Raw genomic sequence first — 17294 nt, 5'->3', positions numbered from 1 at the left:
ATAGGATCTTCAGTATCCAGTTGAATAGCTGGGTCAAGCAGATGGTCTCACCTGGCCCACATCCAGTTGACATCACAAGCAAAAAGCATCAGCCATTATCATTGCCTCATCTTTCTTTTGCCAAGTGGGCAAATTGAAGAATAAGATTTTTTAGTATCCAAAGAAGTGTTGCAGTTGTAGCTTCTTCATCGAGATGTCTTGGGTGGAACTACAATGATTTAATTCTTTATAGTATTGCAATTAAGCAAAATTCTACATACAGGAAATCATTGGAACCTGAAAAATATCTACAATAAAGTCTTTATTAACTGTTCCAACTCTAAAGCCAATAAACATAGTTACTTAAAATGATGATTTGGCTCTTGCAGTTAATTTGCAATTCCAAACCTGCAAATTAGTTCGGCCATGTCCAATCATCCAAGTGAACAGCGCTGGGTATGAGGTGAGCAATAAGTAGCCAAGGAGACTGGTCAACAAAGAGAATTGAATTTGGTGGAGCTTGATGAAGTAACAATGGAACATTAAGGCCAGATTTGCATCGAGTCTGTTATTGAGTTGTGGTCAAGTTCAAAGTGGGCTGCTTTATGCTGCATTTTTAGACATTTAAGGAATGAGCAACACAAGTAGTAAGTGATGCCAATTTCTAAGTGCCATAGATAACACAAACAGGGTTATACATTACAACTCAACAATGAATTCCAAAACTCAATCAGACTAGACATTGCCACATAAAGCTAGGAACTAAACTGGACAACAAGACCGGTTGTGATAAAATAGATATTTCTGTATACAGAGTTTACTGGTGATAACAGATCTTATTCATCTGAACCAGGAAATAACTTGCATTTATGCAGCTCCTTTCATTACTTTTGGCTGTGAAGCACTTTCAGACATCCTATGAAGTCCCTTTAAAGGTTCAGGGCTATGGGGAGCAGGACTAAGTGGACAGCTCTTGCAAAGAGCTGACACAAGCGCGATGGGCTGCACCTGTGCTGCATTATTCTATGTTTCTATAATCTAAAGCACATTCACCATTGTAGGGAAATGCAGCAGTCAATTTATACACAGCAAGGTCGCACAAACAGCAATGCGATAAAGTACTAGACCATTTACTTTAGGTGGTGTTGGTTGAGTAGTTGGTGTTGGCGAGGACACTGGGAGAGTTCACCTGTTCTTCCAATGTGCCATGGGATCTTTTACATCCATCTAAGACGAGATGGAACCTCACAATGTTTCAACTGGAAGATGGCACTTCTGATGGCGTATTATTCCTTTGTACTCCAATTAAAGGGCAAACATACATTTTTTATTCATTTGGGGGATGTGGGCATCGCTAGCTAGGCCAGCATTTATTTCTTTCACTAATTGCTATTGAGAAGGTGGTGGTGAGCTGCCTTCTTGAACCATTGCAGTCCTTGGGTTGGAGGTACATCCACAGTGCTGTTAAGTAGGGAGTTCCAGGATCTTGACCCAGCGACACTGAAGGAATGGCGATATATTTCCAAGTCAGGATGATGTGGGGCTTGGAGGGGAACTTACAGATTATTTGCTCAAGTCTCAGTAGTGGGTCTTGAACCCACACAACATGATTTAGAGGCGTGAGTGCTACCAGTAAGCCAAGAGAGTATCATAACTGTGGCTCTATATTTGACTTCAGACAATAGAACTGCTAATTTAATGCCACATTCTTTAAATTACCACACATGGGAAGAGCAGTCTTTGCCTCTGTGTTCAAGTCCCACTTAAGGACGTAAGGACATAATCTCAGCTGACACTTCAGTGCAGTACTGTAAAAGTGCTGCGCTGTCAGAGATGCTGTCTTTCAGGTGCAAAATTAAACCAAGGCCTCCTCTACCCTCTCAGGAGGATGCAAAATATCCCATGGCACTACTCCAACAAGAGCAGGGGAGTTCTCCCCAGCATCATGGCCAAAGTATATGCCTCAACCATTGCCACTAAAAAAACAAATTTATTTAATTGTTGTTTGTAGAACCTTGCTGTGCACAAATTGGCTGCTGTGTTTCCTACATTACAACAGTGTCCACACTTCAAAAAGTAGGTAAAGGCTGTAAAGCACTTTGGGACGTTCTGCGGTCATGAAAGGCACTATATAAATGGAAGTCCTTTTGACTAATTGGTTTGTTCAGCACGATATTTTGAAACCAATGAAGCCCTGTTGAAAGTTAGACTGGGTGTGTCTGGAATTATCTGATAACATAATTTATGTAATCAGGTGTCAATATGGACGTTATAAAGCACGGCATAAGTTAAAATATTTGATTCATCAAGCCTGTTCCTTCCACAGTCTGAGTACAAGCTACCCTATGATGGGCTATATGCTACTTATCTCCAGAAAGATAATATTGATAAACATCCTTTGACTGTCATGAAACCGAGCTCCCAAACATTAATGCACCCTGCTGATGCACCATCTTGGCTCAGCTGAGTCGGAGGTTTGTGGAATCAAACCCTGCTCAAGATTTTAGCATAGACTGTAAAGAGACAGCCCAGTGCTGTATAGAGTGAGTGTTACAATGTTGGAATTGGGATCCTTTAGATGATGCATTAAACTGAAGCTCCTGGGTTTTACTGGTTGAGGTGGATATTAAATATTGCATGGCCCTATCTAATGAAGACCAGCGAGTTCTTCAATTTTCCTGCTCAACATTCCTCCCTCAATCAATACCTCAAAGGCCAGCATTTACTGCCCATCCCAAATTGCCTTTAAGAAGGTGGTGGTGAGCTAATTTCTTGAACCACTGCAATTTGTGTGATGTAGGTACCCCCACAGTTCTGTTACAGAGGGGGTTCCAGGATTTTGACCCAGTGACAGTGAAGGAACGGTGATATATTTCCAAGTCAGGATGGTGTGTGACTTGGAGGGGAACTTGCAGATGGTAGTGTTCCCATGTATCTGCTGCTCAGTGGTATTTATGGATTGTGTGAACATATTTACTTATATAACAAAAGTCACTGCAATTCAAAGGAAATTATTAAAGATTGTACATATTGAAGTGAAAAGCTAGATCTTAGACCAGACAACCATAGAACCATAAAAAATATTACAGCATAGAAGGAGGCTATTCAGCCCATCATGTCCGTGCCAGCCAAGAAGAAAAAAAAATAGAAACTAGCTGCCCAATTTAATCCCACCTTCCAGAACCTGGTCCATAGCCTTACAGCTTGCAGCACTTCAGGTGCATGTCCAGGTACCTTTTAAAAGAATTGAGGGTTTCTGCCTCCACCACCATTCCTGGCAGTGAATTCCAGACACCCACCACCCTCTGGGTGAAAAAGTGTTTCCTCATGTCCCCTCTAATCCTTCTACCAATCACCTTAAATCTGTGCCCCTGGTAATTGACCTCTCCACTAGGAAAACAGGTCCTTCCTACTCTATCTCGGCCCCTCATAATTTTGTACACCTCAATTATGTGACCACTCAACCTCCTCTCTTCTAAGAAAAACAACCCTAGCCTAACCAATCTTTCTTCATAGCTGCAACTTTTGAGCCCAGGCAACATTCTTGTAAATCTCCTCTGTACTCTCTCCAGAACAATTATGTCCTTTCTGTAATATGGTGGCCAGAACTGTACGCAATACTCCAACTGTGGCCTAACTAGCGTTTTATGATCACTGTTCGATCTGCAACCCTTTACTTTTAGCAGTGATAATCTTTTTTTTCCCCCATCTACTCATTGTTACAAGGTACCACAAGAAGAAACAACGGAAACCGATGCAGAATCTCCCACAGAGACTGGTCTATCTGTCATAGAGACTGGTCTATCTGTCATAGAGACTGGTCTGTCTGTCATAGAGACGGGTATATCTGCCATAGAGAATGGATTTTCTGCTGTGGAAATTATTGAAATTGAGCCAGATTTGAATGAAGATAGTGAAGAGGATGTGAGTATGCTGATTACAAGAGTTTGCATTCTTTTCTTAACCACCTACTCCATCTGATGTCCTTGTGTTGCTGATTTTCCATTGTGTTTCTGTCTGTCTCTTCCCTTCTCTGCTGCATTGTTCCTTTAATGTTTTTTCTTCTCTGTCTGGCTGTGTTTTTACTTGCCTTTCCATGAGACGTGTTGACTTGTTTGGGGTGAAGTTACATTTAGAGTGGAGGTGGCAAGAATAATGTGGACCTCAGTGACTCCCGTCCATTCCCCCTTCCTGATGAATCCTCCTCCTACTCCCCTTTCTACCATCCTCTCACTTCCATCACTACCTCTATCACATCCTCTCCTTGTGTGAAAGACCATGTATTATCGCCTGGGTGCTTGTTCCACTGTCATACATCTTACCTTGAACTCTCCATCCACGCTCTGCAATATCATTAGTTCCCCCACCTCACCCCCCACCAATGATGGGTCTTGAGAGGCCAGAAGCTGTTTCACCCTCAATCAGTTTCTCTCTATTCCTCCACCTCCTGCCATTTCTCCCTTTCTGCTTTGCTCAGAGGTTTTGTTTGTTTTCAAAATTCAACCTTTTTTTTTTAAACAGAGACATCTACCCCTGCTTCATAGGTATGAGAAATTAGAATCCCTATCCTCACAGATGTGCACAAATAGCATTGATTGACCTTTTCCAAATTCAACAAACCACAGGCAGGTAAGCAGTTGGCTTCAACATTCAACTGCTGTTTTGAAAATGAGAGCAACATTACATGAAGAAAGACACATATACACACACACACTCTCACCTCCTCTCTGACCATGTAGCAGTCTGGCTGTCCCTCATATCTCTTCCTCTCTGACCTTAGCCCTCCCTCAGTTTAATACACTTTCTAAAGCTTACAGAACACAAAAATAAACTACAGCGGATGTTCAAGCAGAGCACTCTCATTTTTCTCGCTCTCTTATGCTGACACACATCCACGCAGTCTCTTTGCTTTTTTAAAACACCTCAATGCAAATTTTAGCTCAGTAATGCTTTTGAAATTTGGCCTATTGTTTTTCAAAGTTAGTCATAAAAAAGCTTTGAAGCAGAAAGTGCTAGAAGGTAAAGAAAAATATTCCACCAGTACATGTGACTGAATGCATCCTGAGAAATTAAGTACACTTTATATGCTCAGATTGCACAATCCAAATTTAGTGCACAGTACCAAGCTTTAGGGAAAGATATCAAGTCCAAGCCTAGGCTTTTGGAAGATGCTGAGACATTCAAATAAAAATATTTAATGAAAACATTAAAAGATATAAAAAAGGTCCAAAGGCCAGGGTTCAAGGTCAACTTGAGAAACTTGAGCATACAGTCAAGGCTGACTCCAGAGAAACCGCCATTTAGCCCCTCGAGCCTATTCACTACTCAGTGAGATTATGTTTGATCCAAGACTTTGCTCCATATACCCACCTTTGCCCCACATATCTTAATAACTTTGGATACCTTTGGCGCAGTACTGAGAGAGTGCGACACTGTTAGAGGTGTTGTTTTCTGTATAAGATATTAAGCATCTCTGACCTCTCAGGTGGACATAAAGGGTCCCGTTAGACTATTTGAAGAAGCCCAGGAGTTCGCATGGTTTTCTGACCAACATTCATCCTTCAACGAGGTAGATTATCTTATCACTTGTATCATTGCTGTTTCTGGGATTTCACTTGTGCAAGTTAGCTGTCGTGTTTGCCGACACAATAACGATGACTACACATCAAAAATACAACATTGGCTGTAAAGCACTTTGAGAAATCCTGAGAATGTGGAAAGTGCTATAAAATGCAGGTTCATTCATTTGTTTTTCTTTTGATCTTTCTTTGTATTAAAAATCATGTTATTGTGAAATATGCAACTTTTTGAATTGTTGGGCTAGGTTTTGCAGTCAGCCGTGAAGCAATAGCACTCACTGCTGACCTCAAAGAAAGCTTCCCACAAATCTCTGTTGCATGAACTTCTCTTTTCCCAATAGCAGTTTAAATCTGGCACAATGTCAAAAGGATCTCCAGGTGTGTAGCAGCAGTGATGTCAGCAAGCAGGATAAGCAGCTGATCCCATTGAAGTGTTCTCACAGATAGCAAACAAGGAAGTTAAAAGTATTTTATCCTTCACTTTTAAATTTTCAGAGGCAAAATAAACGATTATGATTGTCTTTATATCGATGCTAAAATATCTATATAAACCAGCTTTAAAAAATTATTAAAACATGTGGATTTTTAAAAAAATCATAATGGTGAATGGAGACATTCCACAAATATACAACTAGCTTTTCAGGGCCAGTGAGGGTGTTTAGCAGTAATTATGAAGTTAGCACACCATTAAAACCCCAGTTACATCTCATCCAACAAAGTTTTTACAGTGAGCCTAACAGTGTAAAAGTTGAAGTTTTCATGAGTTCATGATTCCTTCGAGATTGCTGTCTGGGGGGCACCTCAACAGTGCACCCTCTGGACAAGCATTGAATCACTGGCAGCGACTTCTGGATTTCCGTGTTATTCTGCGCATGTGTGAACTCCCAAAGTTGCTGTCAGTTTCAGAGGAGTAATGGCAACGAATGCTAATAGTCTCGCTGTCATTACCACCACAAAATCCAGGCAAGGTTACAAGGTTAAACCCTCATTTTTGATATTAGAAATTTCAGTCCTGAGGAAAAAACGACAGATAGAAAAAATTGTTCACAAAATATTTTAAAACAAATGGAAATGCAGGGGTCAGATTGCCAGTGTCATGGTTATATACCATGACCTAAAAACGGCAGCTATTGTCACACTTCTGACATTGAAAATACCTATCGCAATGCCACCTGCAGTGCAACGAACATGGAATTTAATATATAATTGTTTGTTTGTTTCAGCAACGCAGTGTGTCAGTTCAAAACATTAAAAAATGTTTGGCCTATGAAAATGCAAATTTTCTTGTTCTGCTGGCATTCTTCATGTTTACAACTAAATATTTACTTTGAGGTGCTCATTTTTTTTTTAATAACTTACTTAAAGGCACTTATTAGGAAGCCAGTGTTTGGAAATTTCACTACAGCATTTTTTTTTCTATTACTGTTTCACAGTTTATTTAGACAATCATCAAATTGGTTTCCCCACAGCAGCCATCTTGCTCGAGAAGCCCATGCCAAAGGGAATTGAAGTACATTAGAACATTAGAACATTACAGCGCAGTACAGGCCCTTCGGCCCTCAATGTTGCGCCGACCTGTGAAACCATCTGACCTACACTATTCCATTTTCATCCATATGTCTATCCAATGACCACTTAAATGCCCTTAAAGTTGGCAAGTCTACTACTGTTGCAGGCAGGGCGTTCCACGCCCCTACTACTCTCTGAGTAAAGAAACTACCTGTAACATCTGTCCTATATCTATCACCCCTCAACTTAAAGCTATGTCCCCTCATGTTTGCCATCACCATCCGAGGAAAAAGTCTCTCACTATCCACCCTATCTAACCCTCTGATTATCTTATATGTCTCTATTAAGTCACCTCTCCTCCTCCTTCTCTCCAACAAAAACAACCACAAGTCCCTCAGCCTTTCCTCGTAAGACCTTCCCTCCATACCAGGCAACATCCTAGTAAATCTCCTCTGCACCCTTTCCAAAGCTTCCACATCCTTCCTATAATGCGGTGACCAGAACTGCACGCAATACTCCAGGTGCGGCCTCACCAGAGTTTTGTACAGCTGCAGCATGACCTCGTGGCTCCGAAACTCGATCCCCCTACTAATAAAAGTTAACACACCATATGCCTTCTTAACAGCCCTATTAACCTGGGTAGCAACTTTCAGGGATTTATGTACCTGGACACCAAGATCTCTCTGCTCATCTACACTACCAAGAATCTTCCCATTAGCCCAGTACTCTGCATTCCTGTTACTCCTTCCAAAGTGAATCACCTCACACTTTTCTGCATTAAACTCCATTTGCCATCTCTCAGCCCAGCTCTGCAGCCTATCTATGTCCCTCTGTACCCTACAACTTCCTTCGGCACTATCCACAACTCCACCGACCTTCGTGTCATCCGCAAATTTACTAACCCACCCTTCTACACCCTCATCTAGGTCATTTATAAAAATGACAAACAGCAGTGGCCCCAAAACAGATCCTTGCGGTACACCACTAGTAACTAAACTCCAGGATGAACATTTGCCATTAACCACCACCCCCTGTCTTCTTTCAGCTAGCCAATTTCTGATCCAAAGCTCTAAATCACCTTCAACCCCATACTTCCGTATTTTCTGCAATAGTCTACCGTGGGGAACCTTATCAAACGCCTTACTGAAATCCATATACACCACATCCACTGCTTTACCCTCATCCACCTGTTTGGTCACCTTCTCGAAAAACTCAATAAGGTTTGTGAGGCACGCCCTACCCTTCACAAAACCGTGCTGACTATCGCTAATGAACTTATTCTTTTCAAGATGATTATAAATCCTATCTCTTATAACCTTTTCCAACATTTTACCCACAACCGAAGTAAGGCTCACAGGTCTATAATTACCAGGGCTGTCTCTACTCCCCTTCTTGAACAAGGGGACAACATTTGCTATCCTCCAGTCTTCCGGCACTATTCCTGTCGACAATGACGACATAAAGATCAAGGACAAAGGCTCTGCAATCTCCTCTCTGGCTTCCCAGAGAATCCTAGGATAAATCCCATCTGGCCCAGGGGACTTATCTATTTTCACACTTTCCAAAATTGATAACACCTCCTCCTTGTGAACCTCAATCCCATCTAGCCTAGTCGTCTGAATCTCAGAATTTCTCCTCGACAAGTACAATGAGGAGATTGTTCTATTCATTCCACGATCTGTTCTTTTCCCCATTTCGTGGCTTCATTTGAAGATTACCAGGGAGCTTTCGCCATGTCCTAGCCAGTATTCCTCTCTCAAATAATGTCACTTAAAATAGATTATCTGCTCATTCGCTCAGTTGATATCTGTGAAATCTTGCTATGCGCAAAATCAGCTGCTACACTTACCTGTAGAAGTACACTTCAAACAATAATTCATTGTTTGTGGAGCACTTTAGGACATTAGGAAATGATAACACTCTGCATCATCACAAGTTCTTTTTTCCCTTTTCATTGACCAGGGGCCATAAATATAGAATTTTCCTTAGAATCGAGGAGGTTGAGGGTTGACTTAATTGAGGTGTACAAAACTATGAGGGGCCTAGATAGGGTAGACAGGAAGGACCTGTTTCCCTTAGCGGAGAGGTTAATTACCGGGGGCACAGATTTAAGGTGATTGGTAGAAAGATTAGAGGGGTCATGAGGGGAAACTTTTTCACCCAGAGGGTGGTGCGTGTCTGGAATTCACAGCCAGGAATGGTGGTAGAGGCAGAAACCCTCAATTCTTTTAAAACGTACCTGGACATGCTCCTGAAATGTTGTAACCTGTAAGGCTATGGACTAGGTGTTGGAATGTGGAATTAGATTGGGCAGCTAGTTTTTCAGCCAGCACGGGTACGACAGGCTGAATGGCCTCCTTCTGTGCTGTAATTTTTCTATGGTTCTATGAATCTAATAAATCCAACCGGGAATTCAAGAGAAATATTTTTTATCCAGGGAATGGTAAGGATGAGGAACTCAGAGTGAGTAGTTGAGGCACATAGCATAGGTGAATTTAATGGGAAGCTAGATAAACATATGAGGGAGCAAGAAAAAAAAGGATATGTTTAGATGGGGAGGGATGGGAGGAGGTTTGTGTGGAGTATAATTGCCAGAATGGACCAGTTGTACTGAATTACCTGTTTCTGTGCTGTACATTCTATGTAATTCTATAAAATTATTGTCTATTCAACTTATTACAGCCCCATCCTCTTAGTTATTTAGGTCGATTGCATTGCTATTTATGTTACTCGATTAAGTTATTGTTAATTATATCACCATAAAGTGCATTTATGCTTGTCCTCTCACCACATTGCTTCAGGAGAGTGACCTCTGTGTGTCATTTTGCTGCCTTTACGTTCGGACAGTGTAGCCAGTGCCTGTAGGCATCCTGGACTTGACTTTTGTATAGAGACTTAGAGACAGCAAACATATTGGGCTGAAACTGGATCCCTAGTCCTGTCAGAAGAATCGGGGAAAAACATTTCTGTGAGTCTACAATACCTTAGGTTCCTGGAACTGGGGCTTGTTTGTGCTGTGAATTGCAGCCAATGGAGAGTGAGGTGTGCAATCAGTGCAATGTAAAAGCACCAACAAGCTTCTTCTGAAATTAAGGGTACCATTCAATGAAACATAAGCGATCTTCAGCACAATTAGTTGCTGTTATAGTGCCTAAAAATTGACAAAGATCTTTAAAAAGACCTGATATCATTTGTCAATAAAGTAACTAAACCATTCTATTGGAGTGTAGGGAAGACTATTTTAACTGGAATAAAGAGGTTCATATTTGCATCACATGACCTTGTCTTTTTCAATGGGTAAAGGGAACCCAGGAAGCAAAGGAAGTTAGATCAGCAAAGATTATACCTGAAAAATGTTTCGGCGCGAATGAATTTCATTCTGATCAGGGTAAAGGATGTTTGTCCAGAAGTGTGGAACATTTTATTTTCACCTTTTACCATTCAGTGTCAGGATCAAGCATGCCCAGATCAAATATAGAACAGCCAGCTCCAGAGTAAAACTCCATCTGCTCCAACAGCATGGTTTGGCTTCAGCTTTTGAAGCCCTTAGATCCTTTCAGAAAGTGTGATTTTATTTTTTTCTTTAAAAGCTCTCTGAATGAAATTGACAAATTTGCCAAACTACAGATAAGTTTTAAAGTGTGAGCCTATGCTCACTAGTAACTGGGTTGACTCTGACCAAAGAGATTTTAAGTAGGGCTGTTATAAGGTGCAGGAAGAGGAGACTTTCATCTTGCAAATCTGGATTAGATTCAAACATAAATCCTGGAGATGAAAGGGCAGTGTGTTGATACACTGCACTAGTCAGTGCTTTCATACCCGTTCTTCTTATCACCTAAAATGATGTATGCACGAAAGCAATCTGCCTAGGAAAGAAATTGCATTTAATTGTGCCTGGACATCACAAAGTGGCTTTACAGCCAATGAAGTACTTTTGAATTGGAGTCACTGTTGTAATGCAAGTAATGGAGCAGTCACTTTGAATGGAGCCAGGTCCCACAAACAGCAATGAAATAAATGACCAAATAAATAAACAGAAGGCCAATAAATTATGTTAGCTATCTAGAATTACATCGAACTTATAGCAGAGACAGGCCATTTAGTCCTACTGGTCCATGCTGGTTGTTACGTTCCACATGAGCTTCCTCCCACTTTATTTCATCTAACCCCATCAGCGTATCTTTCTATTCCTTTCTCCCTCATGTACTTATCTAGCTTCCCCTCAAATGCATCTTTCAATTATGACCAATGATCCCTTTAAATTTGCTTTGTTGTGTGTGGCCTGTTGATTTCAATGTGCGATATCTTTAAATTTTATTTGCACAGTTGCATAGCAGCCACTCACACACTGTATCTTGAAGGAGACAGCTTGTGAGCGGCCTTTGCAGAACTTTCACGATTGCTGCACGCACACTAATAGCTTACAGGGAACATTGTGCATGACTCCTTACAAATGGAAACATAGTTGAGGGGTAATGTTGGCCTGGACACTGGGTGAACTTCCCTGTTTTGCTTCAATTTGTGTCATGGGATCTTTTGCTTTCACCTGCGAGGGCCGATGGGGCCTTGGGTTAACATCTCATCTGAAGGACAGCATCTCTGACAGTGCAGTATTCCCTCAGTACTGCACTGAAGTGCCAAATTAGATTTTGTGCTAAAGTGTCTGGAGTGGGATTTGAGCTCATAATTTCTGACTCCAAGGCAAGGGTGCTATCACAGAGCTAAGACTCACATCAGCTACGTGAACCAAAAGGATTCGGCGTATGCTAAATACGTCTGAAATTCTGCTTGGCATTGTGATTTGCCATTGTCTCAGACATATCCAAAGCCTTTATTAGTTCCCCTTCAAATCATTTAACTTGTGCTGTATTTGATGCCTTCTCATCCCACTCCTTTGCCTTCAACTTAGGGCTTTCCGGGTCTCTGTTCGCTCTTCTACTTTATTCCTCTTCCATATGAAAGACCTCCATTCATGATCCAAATCAATCTACATTCATCAACATCTTTCAGATTGTGTGCCTTCAGTGTGTATAACCTCCATTTCTCTAGCAGCATAATGGCTGAATCATTACATCTTGATCTGCATTCCCTTTGCTGGGACAGTGAACACTTTGTTTCTTTCAATTTTTCAAAAGATATGAGCATTAAAATATTCTTTGGCTAGCAGCAGAATGCTTAGTAGAGGTCTTAATGCATTCATTTGAAACATTCACCAATTAGTATCCCACAGCATAATTTCATGGCCGTAATTTCTTAATATCACTCAAGTACAACGAGCAGCTAACACAATTTAACTTTGGCCCCTTGCTTTCGACCTTCATCCGTTGGCATTCCTGACTTTACATTCTCCTCTGACCTACACTGAAACTCCCATATCTTCTAAAGGAAAATGTTAGAAGCTATTATTAAAGACGTTATAGCAGGACATTTAGGAAAATTCAACGCAATCAAGCGGGGTCAACATGGTTTTGTGAAAGGGAAATCATGTTTAACCAATTTATTGGAGTTCTTTGTAGAAGTAACATGCTGTGGATAAAGGGGAACTGGTGGATGTACTGCTCTTAGATTTCCAGAAGGCATTTGATAAGATGCCACATCAAAGGTTATTGCGGAAAATAAAAGCTCATGGTGTAGGGGGTAACATTTTGGCATGGATAGAAGATTGGCTGGCTCACAGGAAACAGAGAATAGGCATAAATGGGTCATTTTCTGGTTGGCAAGATGTAACGAGTGGTGTGCCACAGGGATCTGGGCTGGGGCCTCAACTTTTTACAATTTATATAAATGACTTGGATGAAGGGACTGAAGGTATGGTTGCTAAATTTGCTGATGACACAAAGATAGATAGGAAAGTAAGTTGTGAAAAGGACATTAGGGGGCTACAAAGGGATATAAATAGGTTAATTGAGTGGGCAAAGATCTGGCAAATGGAATATAATGTGGGAAAATGTGAAATTGTCCATTTTGACAGGAAGAATAAAAAAGAAGCATATTATCTACATGGTGATCGATTGCAGAGCTCTGAGATGCAGAGGGATCTAGGTGTCCTAGTACATGAATTGCAAAAGGTTAGTATGCCGGTACAGCAAGTAATTAGGAAAGCTAATAGAATGTTATTGTTTATTGAGAGGAGAATCGAATACAAAAGTAGAGAGGTTTTGCTTCAGTTATACGGCGCATTGGTGAGAACCACATCTGGAGGACTGTGTACAATATTGGTCTCCTTATTTAAAGAAGGATGTAAATGCGTTGGAAGCAATTCAGAGAAGCTGGAATGGGCAGGTTGTCTTATGAGGAAAGGTTGGACAGGGTAGGCTTGTATCCACTGGAGTTTAGAAGAGTAAGAGGTGACTTGATTGAAACATATAAGATCCTGAGGGGATGACAGGGTGGATGTGGAAAGGATGTTTCCCCTTGTGGGAGAATCTAGGACTAGGGGCCACTGTTTAAAAACAAGGAGTCGCCCATTTAAGACAGAGATGAGGAGAAATTGTTTCTCCCAGAGGGTCGTGAGTCTTTGGAACTCTCTTCTTCAAAAGGCAGTGGAAACAGAGTCTTTGAATATTTTTAAGGCAGAGGTAGATAGATTCTTGATAAGCAAGGGGGTGAAAGGTTATCAGGGGTAGGCGGGAATATGGAGTTGAGGTTGCAATCAGATCAGCCATGATCTTATTGAATGGTGGAGCAGGCTCGAGGGGCCGAGTGGCCTACTCCTGCTCCTAATTTATATGTTCTTCTCTGCTAAAGCTCCCTCCAGGATCGGGATTTGCTTAATTTTCTCTTTTGCATATCTTTTTCCCCAAACAACTCTTTTCATATGATACCCAAGTCTATCACCCTTGCACTTCGGGGTAAAATACAAGATAAAGTTTTTGTCTAGTCGGCAATTCTATTAATTTAAGTTTCCAATCTCGCTGTTAGAATCTTTCTTGTCTCCATTTATTGATAATACTGTCTGAATCTCGCTCCGCTGATGTTGCAAATCTGCCATCCTATCCTCTGCTCCAAATCTGTCGACCCCTGCGATATTGAAATCAGGATGAATCATAATATTTCCTATTCTAACTAATTATTTTGCCCCTTCTTGCTACACCCTGCAGGTTTTGGTGTGACCACTGCTTCCCAATTGACCTCCTCTTTTCCCCCATTTTTCAACATGACTGGGTCTTGGCCTTTCACTCGGGTTTCACAAAAGTCATAATAATCTCACAATAAGAATGTTTTTAAAAATCTGAAATATTCATCGCAGGTAAATGAAGCGGAGCGAGAAACATCAAGAAAGGAAACGGTTTATCTGATGATATACTGTTCAGTAACACACAAAAAAAAAACCCAGATTGGGTGCTGAAGTTAAATTGACAGTTTGATATCACAAACTGGATGGAAGATGAGACACTGATAATGCCTGGAATTCATTTTGTTTCTAGTTGTAGCAACTTCTTTTCCCCCCAAACCTTTTGTATTGAGCGGTGATTTTGATAGTGAACAATAATGTAAGTTTCCTTTGTGACACCTATCAGACAGGAATCATTTTGTACAGAAGACAGTATTGTTAATTTAAAGAGGTGGTGTCACTACTTTGGGAAGGGAAATTAAATCGCTCCATCTGAAGAGTTGTGTGTTATTTTCATTGTTGTGCACTGCAAAGGTGTCAGAGTAAAGGACAAGATTCATATGTTTGCCACATTACTAATGTTTTGTAGTGTTAATATTGGCATTGTTGCTGCAGGCCTGTGTCGAACAATTTTAGAAACCTACCTTTTACCACTCAACTATTAAGGGAGGCATCTTTACTCGGGAATAAGGAATCCTCAATTACGCAATGGATCCATAACACCTTGTAGAAAAAGATGTTTTGGCAACTCAAATAGTTGATACAGAGTGCTCAACCTAAAGGAATGAGAAATCTGAGAAAGAGTTGGGAAAGAGTGAGCTATAGCAGAGTGCACAATAACTCCATTAGAACATCTGAAACAAATAAGAACAGGGTAAGAAATTGGACCAAATTAAGATCTGGAATGCACTATCGGAAAGGGTGGTGGAAGCAGATTCAGTTGTTACTTTCTAAGGAGAATTGGATGAATATTTGAAGGTGAAAGCATTTTACAAGGCTATGAGAAAAGACCAGGGGAGTGGGACCAATTGGATAGTTCCTTCAAAGAGCCAACACAGGCACAATGGGCCGAATGGCCTCCTTCTATGCCATAACATTCTATAAAATTTGACGTCTTGATAATGGGAGATGATTGTCCACATGGTGGAAATTTGAAAACCAAATACAGTAAAAAAAAATGGTAGTCTAGGCACAATAGCCCAACAGACTGATATTTATGCTGTTTTGCAAATTCTGACCTGGAGGTAAAGCTTTTAAATCAATGGAGTAAACTCAGTAGGTTAGCCAATTATTGGAAGCTATGCAAAGGCTGCATTGCTACTAGTTCTGAATAGCTATCATCACAGGTGTCATTTATGCTTTTAAGCCAGACTGTAACCTACACCAGAGGAGTAAAGATCAAAGTTATTCTTCCTTAAAAAGGCTTAAATTACTTCTCTTTTAAAAAATGTGAATGCAATTCTGATGTACATGGATACATGGAGATAACTTTCATGTGGACTGATGATATTTCCTTATATTGGTGCACTCTGTAATGTGTACAATGAAAGGTGTGCAGTGCATTATGTGAGGGTATATTCTGAATATATGTGGAAGTAATTACAACATATATGGAGGAAAAAGCAACCTGTTGGATCCGGCACAAATCAAGACACCCCAAGCATGAACCTGTTCATGTTAGTATGAACCATAAGGCAAAAGAATATTCTATATTTGGCTGAGCATCCCAAAATCCATTGGTTGTACCAAGAAGAGGAGCCAGTCACCAAGCTGCAGGATCCAGTTTCTATATGAACTGAAATGTGAAGGTTGGCTAGGGGTAAAGGCAACCCTGAGGAAATAAGTAAGAACAAGTTACTTTTACTACAAGCATAAAGAAAATATTACAGCCAAGTAAGATATCAATATTGAGTGTGCACTAACATGATAAACAGCAGTTATTTCTCCTACAGCCCAACAAGTAAATGCCAATGTTATATATTTTTAAATTCAGTGCAATGTCTGTAGTACTATAGTGATTAAGAAACTGTGACCCGAAATTACACTTTGGGATGGTGTTATGATCCTGTAGTTTTTTTTCCCGGGATGAATGCGGTGTGCCTTTAAGGCTGGAAAAGGAGCAGTACTGCTTTAAGGCAACACGCTCCAGAGACTGAGTCAAAGAATGCATTCTCATGGCTGGGATACAGCCATTCGAAGAACAAGCCACTCAGAGACTGTGATTCAAAGAGTGCATTCTTGTTGCCCAGGATACAGCCACTCAGAGTCTGAGGATCACATTGTTGCCAATTGACGTTTGAAACTAATTGAAAAACTGGCTTTGGACAGACACAGACAGACAGTTGGACCAGCATATACTGAAGGAAATGAGAGCTCTCTCTTGGTTTATTTAAATCCTATTTATTATACGTTCAGAATTCTGATGTCAAGCCAGATTAATCTAAAAGAAAATAACCAAATTCCTTTAGCTACTTAACTGTAATTGTTGAATTCATCGCTGGAGAAGGAAAGCATCCCTTCAACTGTTGAATTAGACTACAGACTGTTCTACTGTTGAAGAACCTTTTTTCCCCCCAACGGATGGCTGTGAGGACTTCAAGTAACCTTGGACTATTCCACATTGGAAAATTTCACTTCGGCAGGAGCGTAACTATGCAAGGACCCTAATGTTTCCATTTTAATGTGTTTATATCAAAGCAGTGTTTAAGAATTGGGTTTTTCTAATTAAACAGTTAATTTGTTGATCTAAAGTTTGGTTAGCCCCATTCAGGGGTTAATAGATGGTACAATTTGGCTGGGTCTTTCTTTAATTTGGAAAGTTTAAAATGAATAGTTAGGCAATCTGTGGAGGGATGGGAATGAATCAACAGTGCGTTTCTCCCACCACAATCAGAATCATACATTTTGATTGGGGGCTTTGATTTGAGCGGTCGGTCGTAACAATGGTAATAGCGGACCTACCCAGACAATTTTTTTCCCTTATTGGTCCTGGGTTTCTTCTCTATTTCTTTGCTCTGCCGGAAGATTACATGGATTACATGGGAGGGTGGGAGTCAGGAGGTGGTGGGGGCAACAGAATATTGTCTTAGTGGTACCCTCCTCTTAAACAGGAT

At 40.7% G+C, this 17294-nt stretch overlaps 1 protein-coding gene across 1 annotated transcript in view; it reads left to right on the top strand.

Annotated features, from left to right (window-relative positions):
* The window catches only part of LOC137347245 (uncharacterized), a 33490-nt gene that overhangs the window by 846 nt on the left and 15350 nt on the right, over positions 1-17294 (top strand). Inside the window, exon 2 of the mRNA XM_068011538.1 lies at positions 3706-3903. Coding sequence (XP_067867639.1) covers positions 3706-3903 — 198 coding nt within the window. The remainder of the gene's footprint in view (positions 1-3705; positions 3904-17294) is intronic.

This window comes from Heterodontus francisci, chromosome 31 (assembly GCF_036365525.1).
Source record: "Heterodontus francisci isolate sHetFra1 chromosome 31, sHetFra1.hap1, whole genome shotgun sequence".
NCBI classification, from domain to species: Eukaryota; Metazoa; Chordata; class Chondrichthyes; order Heterodontiformes; family Heterodontidae; genus Heterodontus; species Heterodontus francisci.
This window is presented reverse-complemented; position numbering and strand designations above follow the sequence as displayed.